The sequence below is a fragment of the Rhinatrema bivittatum genome, chromosome 5 (genome assembly GCF_901001135.1).
Source record: "Rhinatrema bivittatum chromosome 5, aRhiBiv1.1, whole genome shotgun sequence".
NCBI lineage: Eukaryota > Metazoa > Chordata > Amphibia > Gymnophiona > Rhinatrematidae > Rhinatrema > Rhinatrema bivittatum.
The window spans coordinates 266368417-266382663 of NC_042619.1; the positions used below are offsets into that span (position 1 = coordinate 266368417).

General features: G+C 50.4%; 1 protein-coding gene across 1 annotated transcript in view; it reads right to left on the reverse strand.

The window, feature by feature from the left end:
- LOC115092722 (disintegrin and metalloproteinase domain-containing protein 9-like) overlaps nucleotides 1-13901 on the reverse strand; it is a 268135-nt gene extending 254234 nt beyond the window's left edge. Inside the window, exon 1 of the mRNA XM_029603966.1 lies at nucleotides 13712-13901. Coding sequence (XP_029459826.1) covers nucleotides 13712-13889 — 178 coding nt within the window. The 5' untranslated portion in view covers nucleotides 13890-13901. The remainder of the gene's footprint in view (nucleotides 1-13711) is intronic.
- Between the last annotated feature and the right edge of the window lie 346 nt (nucleotides 13902-14247).

Below are 14247 nucleotides of genomic sequence, written 5' to 3' on the forward strand. Positions count from 1 at the left end.
ACAAGACAAATACAAACCAACACATACTCTTCTATTACTCACAGATACATACTGCAGACAGTAGAAAATATTATAACAAAAGGAAAACAAGAAAAGTCAGGACAAAGCACTCAGGTAATCAAAAAATACTCTTGTGCACCAAAAGCTCCTCTCTTGTGTCTTACTCTTCTCTCCTATGCCTGACCAAACCTCAAATCAGCTGGCACAGGAAACTGGCTTATATACAAAAATAAGTGAAGCAATATTTTACCACATGTTCCAGTATTTTAATTGCCATGCTTCTTTGCCTTTGTGAATACCCCCTACCTTGTCTGCTTGACCGGACCGCCGGCGGCAGCATCGGGGCAGACTGCCCCGCATTCAGGCCCGGTGCCCCTGCGTGTTGGCGTGGGCCTCTGGGCTAGCCGCCGGGTCTGGAGCCGTCCCTGCTCCTCCTTCGTGGCAGCTGCTGCTTCCCTCTGCGGTCCAGGACCCAAGATGGCCGCCGCCATCTTAGGCGTGAGGCCGCGCCTCCTCACCTTTTAATTGCTCACAGCTGATTCCTATCCACAGGGCCAGAGAAAGTATAAAAGGAGACTTCCTCTGACCATTCCTTGACTTGGCAACTTCGTTGTTCGTCAGGTCTGCTTGCTTCGGTGAGTTCCAGTGCCTTGATTCCTTGTTCCCGCCTCGTCTTGGTATTCCTGGTTCTTGACTTCGGATCGGCTAGCGGTGATTCTCTGGTGTGTGACTTTGGACTGGCAAGTGGTGATCCCTCGGTGTGTGACCTCGGACTGGTAAGCAGCGACCCTCTGGCACTTGACCTTGGACTTCTCCCTGACCATCGTCTCCAAGGACCCACCTAAGTCCCAGCGGCCCGGGTCCCTACGGGCTCCTCCCGGGGGGACCGCGGGCTTTCAGGGGTGAAGCTCCAGTCAGCCCTTGCACCAAACATCTGTTCCTCGACCTCTCAAAGGCCCACCTAAGTCCCAGTGGTCCGGGTTCCTACGGGCTCCTCCTGGGGGGACCGCAGACTTCCAGTGGTGAAGACACACCTCCGTTCCTCGACGTCATGACTCTTCTCCTGCCTTCACAGTTGTGCCTGTCAACAGTGCCGAGGGTCAGCTGGTCACATCTTCTGTTCCTGCCTCGCCACACGACGGAAGAACCTACGGATCTTCCTCCAAGGTATACCATCCTCCCGTCGGCCCAAGGGTCCACAAGCCTGAGCATAACAGATTGCCAAGTCCATGGACCCGGCGGAGGTATCTGCCCGCCAGGCCATTCCCAGAATGGCCCAGCGCCTGAAGGATCAGCAACAGACCCTCGATGCCCTGGTCTCTGCAGTACAGGGTCTGACCCAACGCCTCGAGGCATTAGGGCCCATGAACCCTATGCTGCCATCTCCGCCTGGGGCTCAACGAAGCCGCCCTACTCAGCCATACGCCTTCCAGGCCTCCAGCGGCGATCTGGGGCAAGTAACTCCCACTCAACTCCCGGCGCCCTCTCGATACGCCGGAGATGCAAAGTTGTGTCGAGGATTCCTCAGCCAGGTCCGTTTTTCCTTGCTGCCTGCGCAGTTTCCCTGCGACCTGGTCAAAATCAGCTACATTATGTCCCTGCTCAACGGGAAGCCTCTGATCTGGGCCTCTCATCTGTGGGAGAGAAGGGACCCTGTCTTCGAAAACTTGAGTCAGTTTCTGTCTGCTTTCTGGCAGATTTTCGATGAACCCATCCGCAAACCCACTGCGGTCTCAGAATTGCTCCGATTGAGACAGGGCACTTGGACAGTGGCCGAGTACGCTACGGAATTCCTCACCCTGGCCGCAGAGCTGAATTGGAGAGAAGATTGCCTACTCGAAATCTTCTTGGAAGGGCTAGCCTCGCGCCTTCAGAATGAGCTAGCGGCGAAGGAACTCCCAGATGACCTCAATGGCATGATAGAATTGGCCAATCGAGTGGATCGTCGGATGAGGTTTCACCTTCCGGTAGTTAAGGCAGCAAGAAAGCCCTCACCTCCTTCCAAGAGTGCATCTGAAGCCCTTCGGGCACCTGCCGAGGAGCCCATGGAGTTGGGTCATGGGAGAGTGTCTCCTCAAGAGCGTCGACGGCGCACGGAGGAAGGACTTTGCTTTTATTGCGGCGCAGCAGGCCATCGAATAGCCGCCTGCCCAGCACGACCGAAAACTCCCGGGCCTAGGACCTGAAGGAGGTGTCTTCCTGGGCCGCACTTCACCCGCACCTCCATTAACGCTGCCAGTGGCGTTAACCTCGGCAGATGGGGAGTTCCACATGCTAGCCCTAGTGGACTCCGGCGCCGGTGGCAATTTTATAATGAAAGGCCTGGTGGAACACTTAAAGATTCCACAAGTTCATCTCCCAGTTCCCATGGTCATTTCTTCTATCCAGGGGAACAGGTGACTCACACCACAATTCCTGTCCAGCTGAGGGCTGGGGCCCTCCACCAAGAGCAGAAGCCATTCTACGTTCTGGAATATTCCATTCATCCAGTCGTCCTAGGTCTTCCCTGGCTCCAGGAGCATGAACCCCAGTTTGACTGGAAGACCTTACAGCTGTCTCGCTGGGGGCCGAATTGCCACAGCAATTGCCTCCAATCTGTGACTCCAGCTTCCTGCCCTATCGCCTCCACCAGCCTTCCAGGCCTGCTGGCTCCCTATGCCTCGTACGCAGATGTTTTTTCGAAACAACGGGCCAAGATACTTCCACCTCATCGATCGTTTGATTGTGCTATCAATCTCCTCCCAGGTACTGAGCCTCCCCAAGGACGCACTTATGCCCTCTCGCCGGCCGAGACACTGGCCATGAAAGAGTACATTGAGGAAAACTTGGAGAGAGGGTTTATCCGAAAATCAAAGTCCCCAGCAGGGGTTGGGTTCTTCTTTGTCGCTAAGAAGGATGGTAGCCTTCGCCCCTGCATTGACTATCGGGGCTTGAACGCGATAACGTCAAGGACCGTTATCCCTTGCCCCTCATCTCCGAGCTATTCGACCGGCTGCAAGGTGCGAAGATCTCCACTAAGTTGGATCTCCGAGGGGCCTACAACCTGATCTGTATCAAACAAGGTGATGAATGGAAGACGGCCTTTAATACCCGAGATGGCCACTATGAGTATCTAGTGATGCCGTTCGGGCTCTGTAATGCTCCCGCGGTATTCCAGAACACCATGAATGAGATACTCCGCGACCTCCTGTATCAAAGCGTTGTCGTATATTTGGAAGACATCCTGATATTCTCAGACACCCTGGCCGCTCACCGTCAGCACGTCATCCAAGTACTGCAACGCCTCCGAGAACATCAGTTATACGCGAAACTGGAAAAGTGCCTCTTTGAGAAGGAGTCCCTTCCCTTCCTGGGATACATCATATCCAGTGAAGGGTTCCGTATGGACCCACAGAAGTTGAAAGCCATTCGCGAATAGCCCCAGCCGTCCGGATTAAAGGCACTCCAGCGATTCTTGGGTTTCGCAAATTATTACCGGTCATTTATCCCACATTATGCGTCCATAGTGGCCCCGATGACCGCCCTGACCTGGAAGGGCACAGATCCCAAGAAGTGGCCTCCGGGAGCGGAGACCGCCTTTCGCCTCAAGGAGGCGTTCCTGCAGCAACCGTGCCTTCGGCACCCGGACCCACAGTGGCCATTCATCATCGAAGTAGACGCCTCCTCAGAAGGCGTAGGCGCCGTTCTGAGCCAGACTTCTGAAAGCCATAAACTACGCCCATGTGCCTTCCTCTCTCGCCAGTTCTCCCTGGCGGAACGAAACTACGCCATAGGCGACAATGAGCTCTTAGCGATCAAGGTCGCCCTTGAAGAATGGCGCCCGTGGCTAGAGGGGGCACAGCACCAATTCACGGTCTACACAGACCATAAGAATCTCGAATACCTGCACCAAGCGCAGCGGCTCAACCCGCAGCAGGCGCGTTGGGCTCTGTTTTTTACCCGGTTTAACTTTGCTCTTCGTTACAGACCAGCAGGAAAGAATATCAAGGCCGATGCCCTTTCACGGGTATTTGAATCCACAGAGGGTTCCGATGAACCACAGTACATCATCGAGCAGTCTCGGATCCTCCTGTCTGCTACCACGACCATCCCTCCTGGGAAAACTCTGGTTCCGCCGCACTTGCGGAAACAGGTTCTGGCCTGGGCTCATGATTCCTGCTGTTCCGGTCACCCAGGACAGTCCCGCACGTTACAGACCCTGCGCCGGTACTATTGGTGGCCAAAGGTTAACAGAGATTTCCTGTCAGTCCTGTGCCCGCCACAAGAGGATCTTCGGTTCGACCCCAGGCTTACTGCAGTCATTACCTGCGCCTTCTGAACCATGGACCCATGTGGCAACCGATTTTATGGTTGACCTGCCACTATCCAGTGGCAACACGATAATATGGGTGGTCGTCGACCGCTTTAGTAAAATGGCGCACTTCATGCCACTCTCAGGGTTGCCGTCTGCTCCCCAGCTGGCCCAGCTGTTCATTCAGCACATCTTTCGGCTGCATGGCCTACCTAGAAGCATCCTTTCCGATAGAGGGCCTCAATTTACTGCCAAGTTTTGGAGAACCCTCTGCCAAAAGTTTGATGTTACCTTAGATTATACGTCGGCATACCATCCCCAGTCTAATGGTCTTGTGGAGAGGACAAACTAGACGCTGAAACAATTCCTCCGACTCTATATCAATGAAAAACAAGATGATTGGGCCAGCCTGCTGCCCTGGGCAGAGTTTGCGCTTAATTCTCACCTCTCCACGGCTACCGGGTTCTCGCCGCTTCAGATAATATATGAGAAGCAGCCACGGCCGCCACTGCCAGTTCCCATCTCAGTTACGTCCCCATTAGCCCAACTCTCGGCAGACGAGTAACACCGCCTGTGGACCTCCACACGACATGCACTAGTCCAAGCCTGTCAAGCCGCTAAAAAGTATGCAGATCAGCGAAGAAGGCCTTATCCTCCGTTCAGGCCAGGCCAAAAGTTATGGCTAAGTACTCAGTTCATCCGCCTGAAACTGCCATCAACGTGACTGGCCCCACGTTTTATTGGACCTTTTCCTGTCATTCGCCAGGTTGGTGCCGTTTCGTATCAGCTTCATCTGCCGCCTTCCCTCAAGATACACAACACGTTCCATGTGTCCCTCTTGAAGCCCTTGGTGTTGTCATGGCCCTCCAGCACACGTCCAACTCCCCAACCTATTGCCTCCGAGGATGACCTTACATATCAAGTCCGCGAGTTCTTGGACATAAGAAAGCATGGGAAGAAATGGGAGTACCTGCTAGCGTGGGAGGGGTTCGGCCCTGAGGAAAACACCTGGGAGCCGTTGGCCAACATCCTGGACCGGGGCTTGCTTGAGCAATTTCACAGAGACCATCCGGCTAAGCCCAGGCCTCCGGAAAGGCGCCATAAAGAGGGGGGTACTGATGTGTTCCACGCCAGCGGCCATCCGCGGGCACGGCCCCCTACCTTGTCTGCTTGACTGGACCGCCGCTAGCAGCATCAGGGCAAACTGCCCCGCGTGTCGGCGCGGTCCTCCGGGCTAGCCGCCAGGTCTGGAGCCGTCCCTGCTCCTCCCTCACGGCAGCTGCTGCTTTCCTCCGCTGTCTGGGACCCAAGATGGCCGCCGCCATCTTACGTGCGAGGCCGTGCCTCCTCACTAGATTTAAAGGGACCTCGTCACTTTAATCACTCACAGCTGATTCCTATCCACAGGGCCAGAGGAAGTATAAAAGGAGACTTCCTCTGACCATTCCTTGACTTGGCAACTTCGTTGTTCGTCAGGTTTGCTTGCTTCGGTGAGTTCCAGTGTCTTGATTCCTTGTTCCTGCTTCATCTTGATATTCCTGGTTCCTGACTTCGGATCAGCTAGCAGTGATTCCTGGTATTGACTTCGGATCGGCTAGCGGTGATTCCTTGTATTGACTTCAGACTGGCAAGCGGTGATTCTCTGGTGTGTGACTTCGGACTGGCACGTGGTGATCCCTCGGCGTGTGACCTCGGACTGGTAAGCAGCGACCCTCTGGCACTTGACCTTGGACTTCTCCCTGACCATCGTCTCCAAGGGCCCACCTAAGTGCCAGCGGCCCGGGTCCCTACGGGCTCCTCCCGGGGGGACCGTGGACTTCCAGGGGTGAAGCTCCAGTCAGCCCTTGCACCGTACATCTGTTCCTTGACCTCTCAAAGGTCCACCTAAGTCCCAGCGGTCCGGGTTCCTATGGGATCCTCCTGGGGGGACTGCGGACTTCCAGTGGCGAAGACACACCTCCGTTCCTCGACGTCACAACTCTTCACCTGCCTTTACAGTTGCGCCCAGTGCCGAGGGTCAGCTGGTCACATCTTCTGTTCCTGCCTTGCCACCCGACGGGAGAACCTACGGATCTTCCTCCAAGATCTTCCTCCCATTGGCCCAAGGGTCCACAAGCCTGAGAATAACACAGCTGACTAGGGACCTGCCCAGGAAGTATTAAGCTGTACAGGGCCTGAAGACATGAAGTCTTTTGGCACTGCTTGATGATGTGAGCACTATATTTAGTATTTAAGGAAGCCCAGTTCACTTCACAGTTGCCTGAGCAACATGTCCTGTTACTCTGAACTGGAGTGTTTGCCTTCTCCCCTTCCTGTTTTGCTTTAACATGGACTGTTCTGACTTTTCTCTACTTGCCATGTGCTCCAACCTTGGCTTGGTACTCTTCTCTGTGAATGAACTATGCCTGCTCTGACCCTTGGTTTTATGCACCAATGTCTTCCATTAGCTACCACCAATTGGGGCCAGTTCTGCTCACAGCTCAGGCAGCACCAATCCGACAGAGGTCCAAAGAGTTCACACCTCAGCTTGTGACAGGCCCCTAAGGACTGGAGGAGTATCCAGAGAGCTACCCAATTACAGTTTGCTTAGGCCACAAACCCAGTTGACATCCTGATCCCTGCCTTTCTGAGGAAACTAACAAAGTTCAGCAGCAAGAGAAAAAACAAGCCCAGATTATAGGGGTGCTACGAGACCTGTCTCACGATTATGCAAGCTGCAGTCAGCCTTGCCCACAGCAATTTCCTTGCCAGCGCTACCACACCAATCGCTGCCCTGGCTTTCCCCCAGAATACTCCCGCTCTACAACTGGCAGCTCCAAAGCCTGTATGGGGTTTGGAGCTGCCAAAGCCTGTATGGGGTTTGAAGCTGCCAAAGCCTGTATGGGGTTTGAAGCTGCCATAGGGTTTATTAACATCGAGCTTCAAGCATTCTGCTTCATATCCAAACAAGTTAAAGTGACTTATATAAATTTCACTCTTCTACAACCAAACCCTAGCCTAGGTATCACTCTTGTGAGAGAAGAACAATTCTAGCCTTGCTAACTTCCAAGCCTTTCTAACACAGAAAGAAAGATATTCAAACGTGAATTAAAAACCTGGCTTTTTAAAAATACTTATAATCTAACTTAAATTCTTTCAGAATCCTGTCAACAAGAACTTATATCTTAACTTAAACTCTATCTGAATGCAGAGTTAACAAAAACAAGAACAAAAAGAAACAATAACAAGAGAACAAAGTAGCTCATGAAAACACCCCTACAACCAGGTAAATTTACTAACCCTAACCCTTATCCTACTAAACTATTGCCCCATCCTCAGATAAGACATATAAAAACATCACCCTAGAGTTGTTTGACCCACATAGGTTCTTCTATTGTATATATCATACTAAAATATGTATCTTATCAAAGTAACTCCAAAATGTATCTTACAAAACTTGTGTTTTACCAATATGTGTTATATCATAATGTTATGACCTAAAGTATGCTTGTTACATTTTTTTAAATCGTTGTGATCTTCACTTGGAACAATTATATATAAAATTACTAAATAATAAATAAATAAATAAATAGACCTGCTTCCAGAGGGTTTTTGATGAAACCAGTTGAGCCTCATCTACAGCCACAGAACATCTCTGCTTGAGACAAGGTTTCATAACCATAGGGCAATAGGCTGTGCATTTCTGCACCCTAACATTGGAACTATTGTGGAATGAAAAGGCACAGACAGCCATGTTTTGGCAGGACTTGTTGGACCCACCAATCTGGACATTATCATATCCTTCAGCAAAAAGGTGGACCTGGGAGCAGGGACCTGTCTGGTACGGGTCCTGTCTGGCACTTTGGTTTCACAGGCCCATGTTAACACCTATCTGGCTAACTACACTGCCCGCATCTGAGGAACCCAGTTCGGTCGATCCCAGCTATCTGAAAAAGAAAAAATGGCCACTACACTTCATTATGTTTGGAGAAGATGGGGAAATGCCAAAGATAGGGTTGATGGGGGGAGGCAATTCTCAGCGCTATCCAACCTACTCCCTAGAAGAATCGTTCTGTGATTCAGATAGTTTAAGAAAGCAAGACATTCTTCGCTAATGCCTTTCTAGACACTGGCATCACTGGCAACTTCACAGATGAAAGCATCGTACAATAGTACAGTATCCCCCTGGTGCCACTGGATAGCCCACTTCATATCTCCTCAGTTTATCCCCCCCGGGGCCTCCCCCCCCCAAGCTGGCCAAAAGTTCCTTTTGGGTGCAACGAGGGTCCTGGAGCGATCGCGCGGGGAATCACGTGACGCCGCGTCACTCCGACGTGACGCCGACGTCATGTGCTCCTCGCAAAGGAGTTCAGCAATGGCGTCCTGACTCCCTGCTGTACCACCAGGGAGTTTTGGTAAGTCTTGTGGGGGGGATTAAGGAGGGTGAGGGGTTTAAATTTTTATTTGCACGTATGGACATAGACTCAACTTATGGAATTCTCCATATGTCCATATTGACCGCAAATGGGACCCCCTTTCGACTTATGGACTTATGAACATAAACTTTTGCTCTGCACATCCCTATCAAATACTCTCCAGATCCTGATATATGTTAGTGACGTGGAGAACTTGCGTGCTCGGAGGAGTGTATCTATTACCGGCCCCGAGTATCTCCGTTTCTTCAGTCTAGCCCTCTCAATGGCAAGACCATAAGAGAGAATTGAGCTGGATCCTCGTGGAAGATGGGACCTTGCCGCAGCAGGTCCCTGTGTGGAGGCAGGGATAAGGGATTCCCCGCCAGTAGTCTTCTCATGTCTGCGAACCAGGGTCTTCTTGGCCAGTCCGGCGCCACTAGAAGAACTAGGCCTCTGTGCCGCTGAATCTTGTGTATAATGGCGCCTAGTAGGGGCCATGGCGGAAAGGCATATAGCAGGATCCCCTGGGGCCATGGCTGTACTAGGGCATCGATCCCGCCTGCGGCTGAAGTATCTGGGCACCTGAGCATTGGACCTGTCCGCTAATAGATCCATGCCCGGAGTCCCCCATCGATCCACAATCATCTGAAAAACTGTGGGCGACAGCTGCCATTCCCCTGGACTTAGGATTTCTCTGCTGAGGAAGTCTGCCGTGGTGTTGTCCTTCCTGGCGATGTGGACGGCAGAGATGTCCTGGAGATTTGCTTCCGCCCAAGACATCAGGGGGGCTATTTCTAGGGATACCTGTTGGCTTCTGGTGCCGCCCTGTCAGTTGATGTATGCCACCGTGGTGGCATTGTCCGACATCACTCTGACCGCTCTGTGTCGAAGTCTGTGGGCAAACCGCAGGCACGATAGCCTGACTGCCCGTGCCTCTAGTCAGTTGATGTTCCACCACGACTCTTCTCTGTTCCACCGCCCTTGGGCAGTGAGTTCTTCGCAATGTGCTCCCCAGCCGTCCAGGCTGGCATCTGTCGTGAGCAGGGTCCAGGTTGGGGAGGACATTTTTTACCTCTGGCTCGTGTGGCCGGGCTGCAGCCACCACCGTAGCTGATTCCACACCCTGGCTGGTAGAGGCAGGTGTACGGTGTAGTTCTGTGATCGTGGGCTCCACCGAGATAGGAGGGCACGTTGTAATGGTCTCATATGAGCCCGCGCCCATGGTAGCACCTACAGGTGGATGCCATAAGGCCGAAGACCTGTAAGTAATCCCAAGCTGTGGGCCGGGTGGCGCCCAACAGGGCCTGCAGACGATTCCGGAGCTTTGATCTTCTCTTGGAGGTCAGGCTGACCTTGTCTTCCTGGGTGTCGAATCGGATTCCTAGGTATTCCAGTGACTGAGAAGGCTGTAGGGAACTCTTGTTCAAGTTTACCACCCATCCTAGGCTTTCCAGAAGAGCTATAACTCTGTTGGTTGCCTGGTGGCTCTCCTCCGGCGACTTTGCCCTGATCAGCCAATCGTCCAGGTAGGGATGGACGAGAATCCCTTCCTTCCTGAGGGACGCCTCCACTACTACTATGACCTTGGTAAAGGTCCGCGGCGTGGTGGCCAACCCGAAGGGTAAAGCTCGGAACTGGAAGTGTTGGTTCAGGACTTTGAAGCGTAAGTAGCGCTGGTGATCCCGATGGATTAGGATATGCAAGTAGGCTTCCGACAGATCTAGGGATGTGAGAAACTCCCCTGGCTGTACTGAATTTTTGACAGATCGCAGAGTTTCCATGCGAAAGCTGGGCACCTGTAGGTGTCGGTTGACTGACTTGAGGTCCAAGACGGGCCTGAAAGTGCCCTCCTTCTTGGGTACTATGAAATAAATGGAATAATGCCCAGAATTTATCTTCCCTGCAGGCACTGGGATTATGGCTTTTAGGGATAGGAGCCTCCGAAAGATAACTTCTAGTGCCGTCCTCTTGAGGGGTGAACAAGAAGATTCCACAAACTTGTCCGGCGGGAGCCGAAGAAAGTCCAGGTAGTACCCATCTTGGATGATAGCGAGGACCCACTGGTCCGAGGTAATCTCGACCTACCTGCGGTAAAAGAGGGTTAGCCTGCCCCCTATGGCTGCTACCCCCGGTTGGGTCGGCTGATTGTCATTGTGGGGTACGGCCGGGACCCGAACCCAAGCCGGTTCCCCTCTTGTTGTGCTTAGTCTGAAAGGACTGGTTCCTGGCCTGCGAACGAGGTGCTTGGTAGTGAGTCCTGTAAGAGTTGAAGCGCTGAGAGGCTCTGCCTCTGGATGGTCTAGGAAAAGGGCGCTCCCTCCTCCTTGGCCTGTCTTCTGGTAGACGGGGTAATGGAGAGGCGCCCCATTTGTTAGCCAGTTGAATTTAGTCGTTAGAATTTGGAAACACGCTCAGCGAGTGTGAGGGAGCTCCAAACTGCTTTGGAGACGGAAATTACTGAATTGCTGCACTTCCTGCAGGGGTATATGTACACGTGCTGACGTCAGATCCGTCTTTAACTGCTAGCACGAGCACACTATACCCACTTGTTTTGAGTCCATCTGCTACACGCAAGGAAACTGTGACTTTTGTTAACCAGGCACACGTTGAATAAGATATGTAGAATCCACTCTTTTATTAATAGGTGGAACGGAATATGGATGTTCCCAAAGCCTATGTTGTAACTCCAAAAGTACTTCGTGGACAAGAATGGCCAGGACTTCTTTTGGAGGGTCAACAAATTGTAAGACTTCTAAAGTCTGCTGTCGTGTATCCTCCTCAGACACTAAGTTGAAGGGGATTGTGTCTGCCATATCTTTTATGAAATTGGTGAAGGACAAGTCTTCTGGTGGAGACAACTTCCTGCCTTCAGGAGGATACGGGTCAGACATGAAGCTTTCCAATGAAGAATCAGTATTTTTCTCCTCCCATGAGTCGTATGGCACTTTTCTGGAAGGAGAAGTAGGAGTAGACCTCGGTGGAAGTGATGGAATCAGTGGCCTAAAGAGTCCTTAAAGCTCTGGTTGAGGATCATCGACAGGTCTCTGCCCAGGAACATCCCCTAGTCCTGCAGGTTTAGCAGGGGTAGGCTGTGGTGGGATGGCACTGATGAGGACGTCTAATCTATTCATCAGCATTTGGAATAGTGCAAATTCCAGTTGTCCTGGAGCCCCAGGTAATGGTATCAGTGCTGGTCCTATGTTCGAAGATGGCACCGGCATTGGCACGGGTACTGGCATCGGCAGAGGTGCCGGCATCGGTGCAGGCAACGGCATCGACAATGGTGTCGGCTTCAGCAAGGGCATTGGACTTGGCATTGATGGTCGATGCTCTTGGAGCGCTTCTAGCACCGCTTGGCAGATAAATCTGCTCAATTCCTCCGTAATAGCTGGTGCATGCAGAGCAGCTATATGTGGTGGCGGTGGGGGCGTTATCGGTCCTACCACAGGGCCCTGTGGAGGTTCGATGTCTGGCACCTCGAGAGAAGGTGAACACCTCAGTGTCGAAGGCCTCTGTGTTTCCTGAAGGTGAGGCCGCTTGGCTGTCGACTTCTCCGGGGATAGTAGAGATTCTGGAATCGAAGGATGTAGATGTCGATGTTTTGACTGATGCTCTGATGCTGATTTAGTCGATGCCGTGGATGGGGTCGGTGATAAACGGTCCCCGGAACCTTCCAGATGACGTTTTTTAAGGATTATCCTTTTTGAAGCTCTGGCCGGAGATGACTGAGTGGACGTCAATGGGGAAGGTAAGAGTTGAAGATGCAACAAATGTTCCATCTTTTCTTGTCGTGCTTTCCGACCTTTAGCGGTCATTTCTGCACATTTCGGGCAGGATGAGACATCATGAGATTGGCCCAAACAAAGTACACACTCGAGATGTGGATCCGAAATTGACATGGTCCGATTACATTTGGGACATTTTTTAAATCCCGTGGCCATGATAACTTTGATAGCTGTCGATGGATATCTGAAGAAAAAATTCTTAAACTCAAATGAGTCAGAAAGGAATTTATCTACTCACCAGCCGGTGGTAACGAGGGAAACTCTGATTGTGGGAGAGAAAAAAATGAATTTTGATCTGATTTTTAGTCAGAATTTTGTGAAAGATCTCACACAGGCTCCTGCTCCGCAATGCCAAAAGCAGTGCGGAAAAACGAAGACTGAAGGGAGACCCCCTGTGGCTGAGAATATCATGGCATGCTGGGCATGCTCAGTGGGTTCAGTGTGCCAGTCAAAAGTTTTTAGAAACTTTGACAGAAAGTTTTCCGTGATAGGGCTCAGTCAGTGATGTCACCCATATGTGAGGACTAGCATCCTGCTTGTCCTGGGATAAAATAACTTCTGTCTTCTTTTTTTTTTTTGTTTAGAGATGTTGGTGTTGTGAGGGTTAGACTAATTGATTACTACAGTTTGTAAGAATGGTTATTTTATTTGGCCTTTTCCTTTTTTTGCTCATTTCACCATTTATGTGAATTAGATGCAGTAGAGATTTTTTATATACCGTATATTTAATTATTGTATATTTGTAGATGTGACCGCATTTATGTCTCTTAAAATTTCATAAATATAAAAGAAACAATGATTCACCACCAGAACATAATTTAACAGTCTGATATCTTTTCTCTAGGTTTCTGAGTTGCTTATATATGTACTTAAGTTAGTTGACTAGGTAGGCACTGAGCCTTTCCTGTTGGGTACAAAAGCTTCAGGCAGAATCCTCTAGCAAGTCTCACATCCAGATAAGTTGTGACCTGCTCCAAAACACAGAGCAAACATCATGACGCTCCATTAGAGATACCTTTTATCTACACCTTGAGTTTCTTGCTTGCTTTCATGTAGCTTTACTTAGAAAACAATAGTGAGAACAAAAAAAAGTTTTTAGCAAAATTTAAAAAAAGAGTACATATCAGTACGACTGTATTAAGAAGACATGTTTTTCTTTTGAGATACATATTTGTGTGCGCTTGAATTATCAAATACACTGGATTCAAAATCTTTTTTTAAATTTTAGTTATCAATATTACCTGATCCAAAGATTGCTTCACATTGTCTATCATGGGTTTCACAAATTCCATCCCAACAGTAGGCTTTGTCATCATTACACGGGCTTCCGTTCTCCTTGATGATGTCAGTTGTACATTCTGTCTTAATTCCACTGCAATACTCAGGGAGGTCACATTCATTAACTGTTGTTCTGCACATTATGCCAGGTAAAGCAATCTGATAAGAAGACAAACTAAATCAGGAGACCTTTGTCACAAAATAAGTTCCTTTCTCAGTTCTTATAAAAATCAACAGATAGAAAAAGTAATAAAGTTATGTGACATAGCTAAGCAAACAATGTGTGATGGATGGCATTATTTGGAACCTTTTACCTACAAAAGGGATGCACAAGGCAAAAAGTGTTGTGTCATTATGTCGTTTCTGTTTCATATTTATGTCATTTTTATGAAAAAAAAGAGTACATGGGGGTAACTTGCTGGTGTGGTAGTTACTACCCTTAACCAATAAGCCTTCATTCTGTTGATGCAACTCCATTATGGCTCTCTGCTTACGGCAT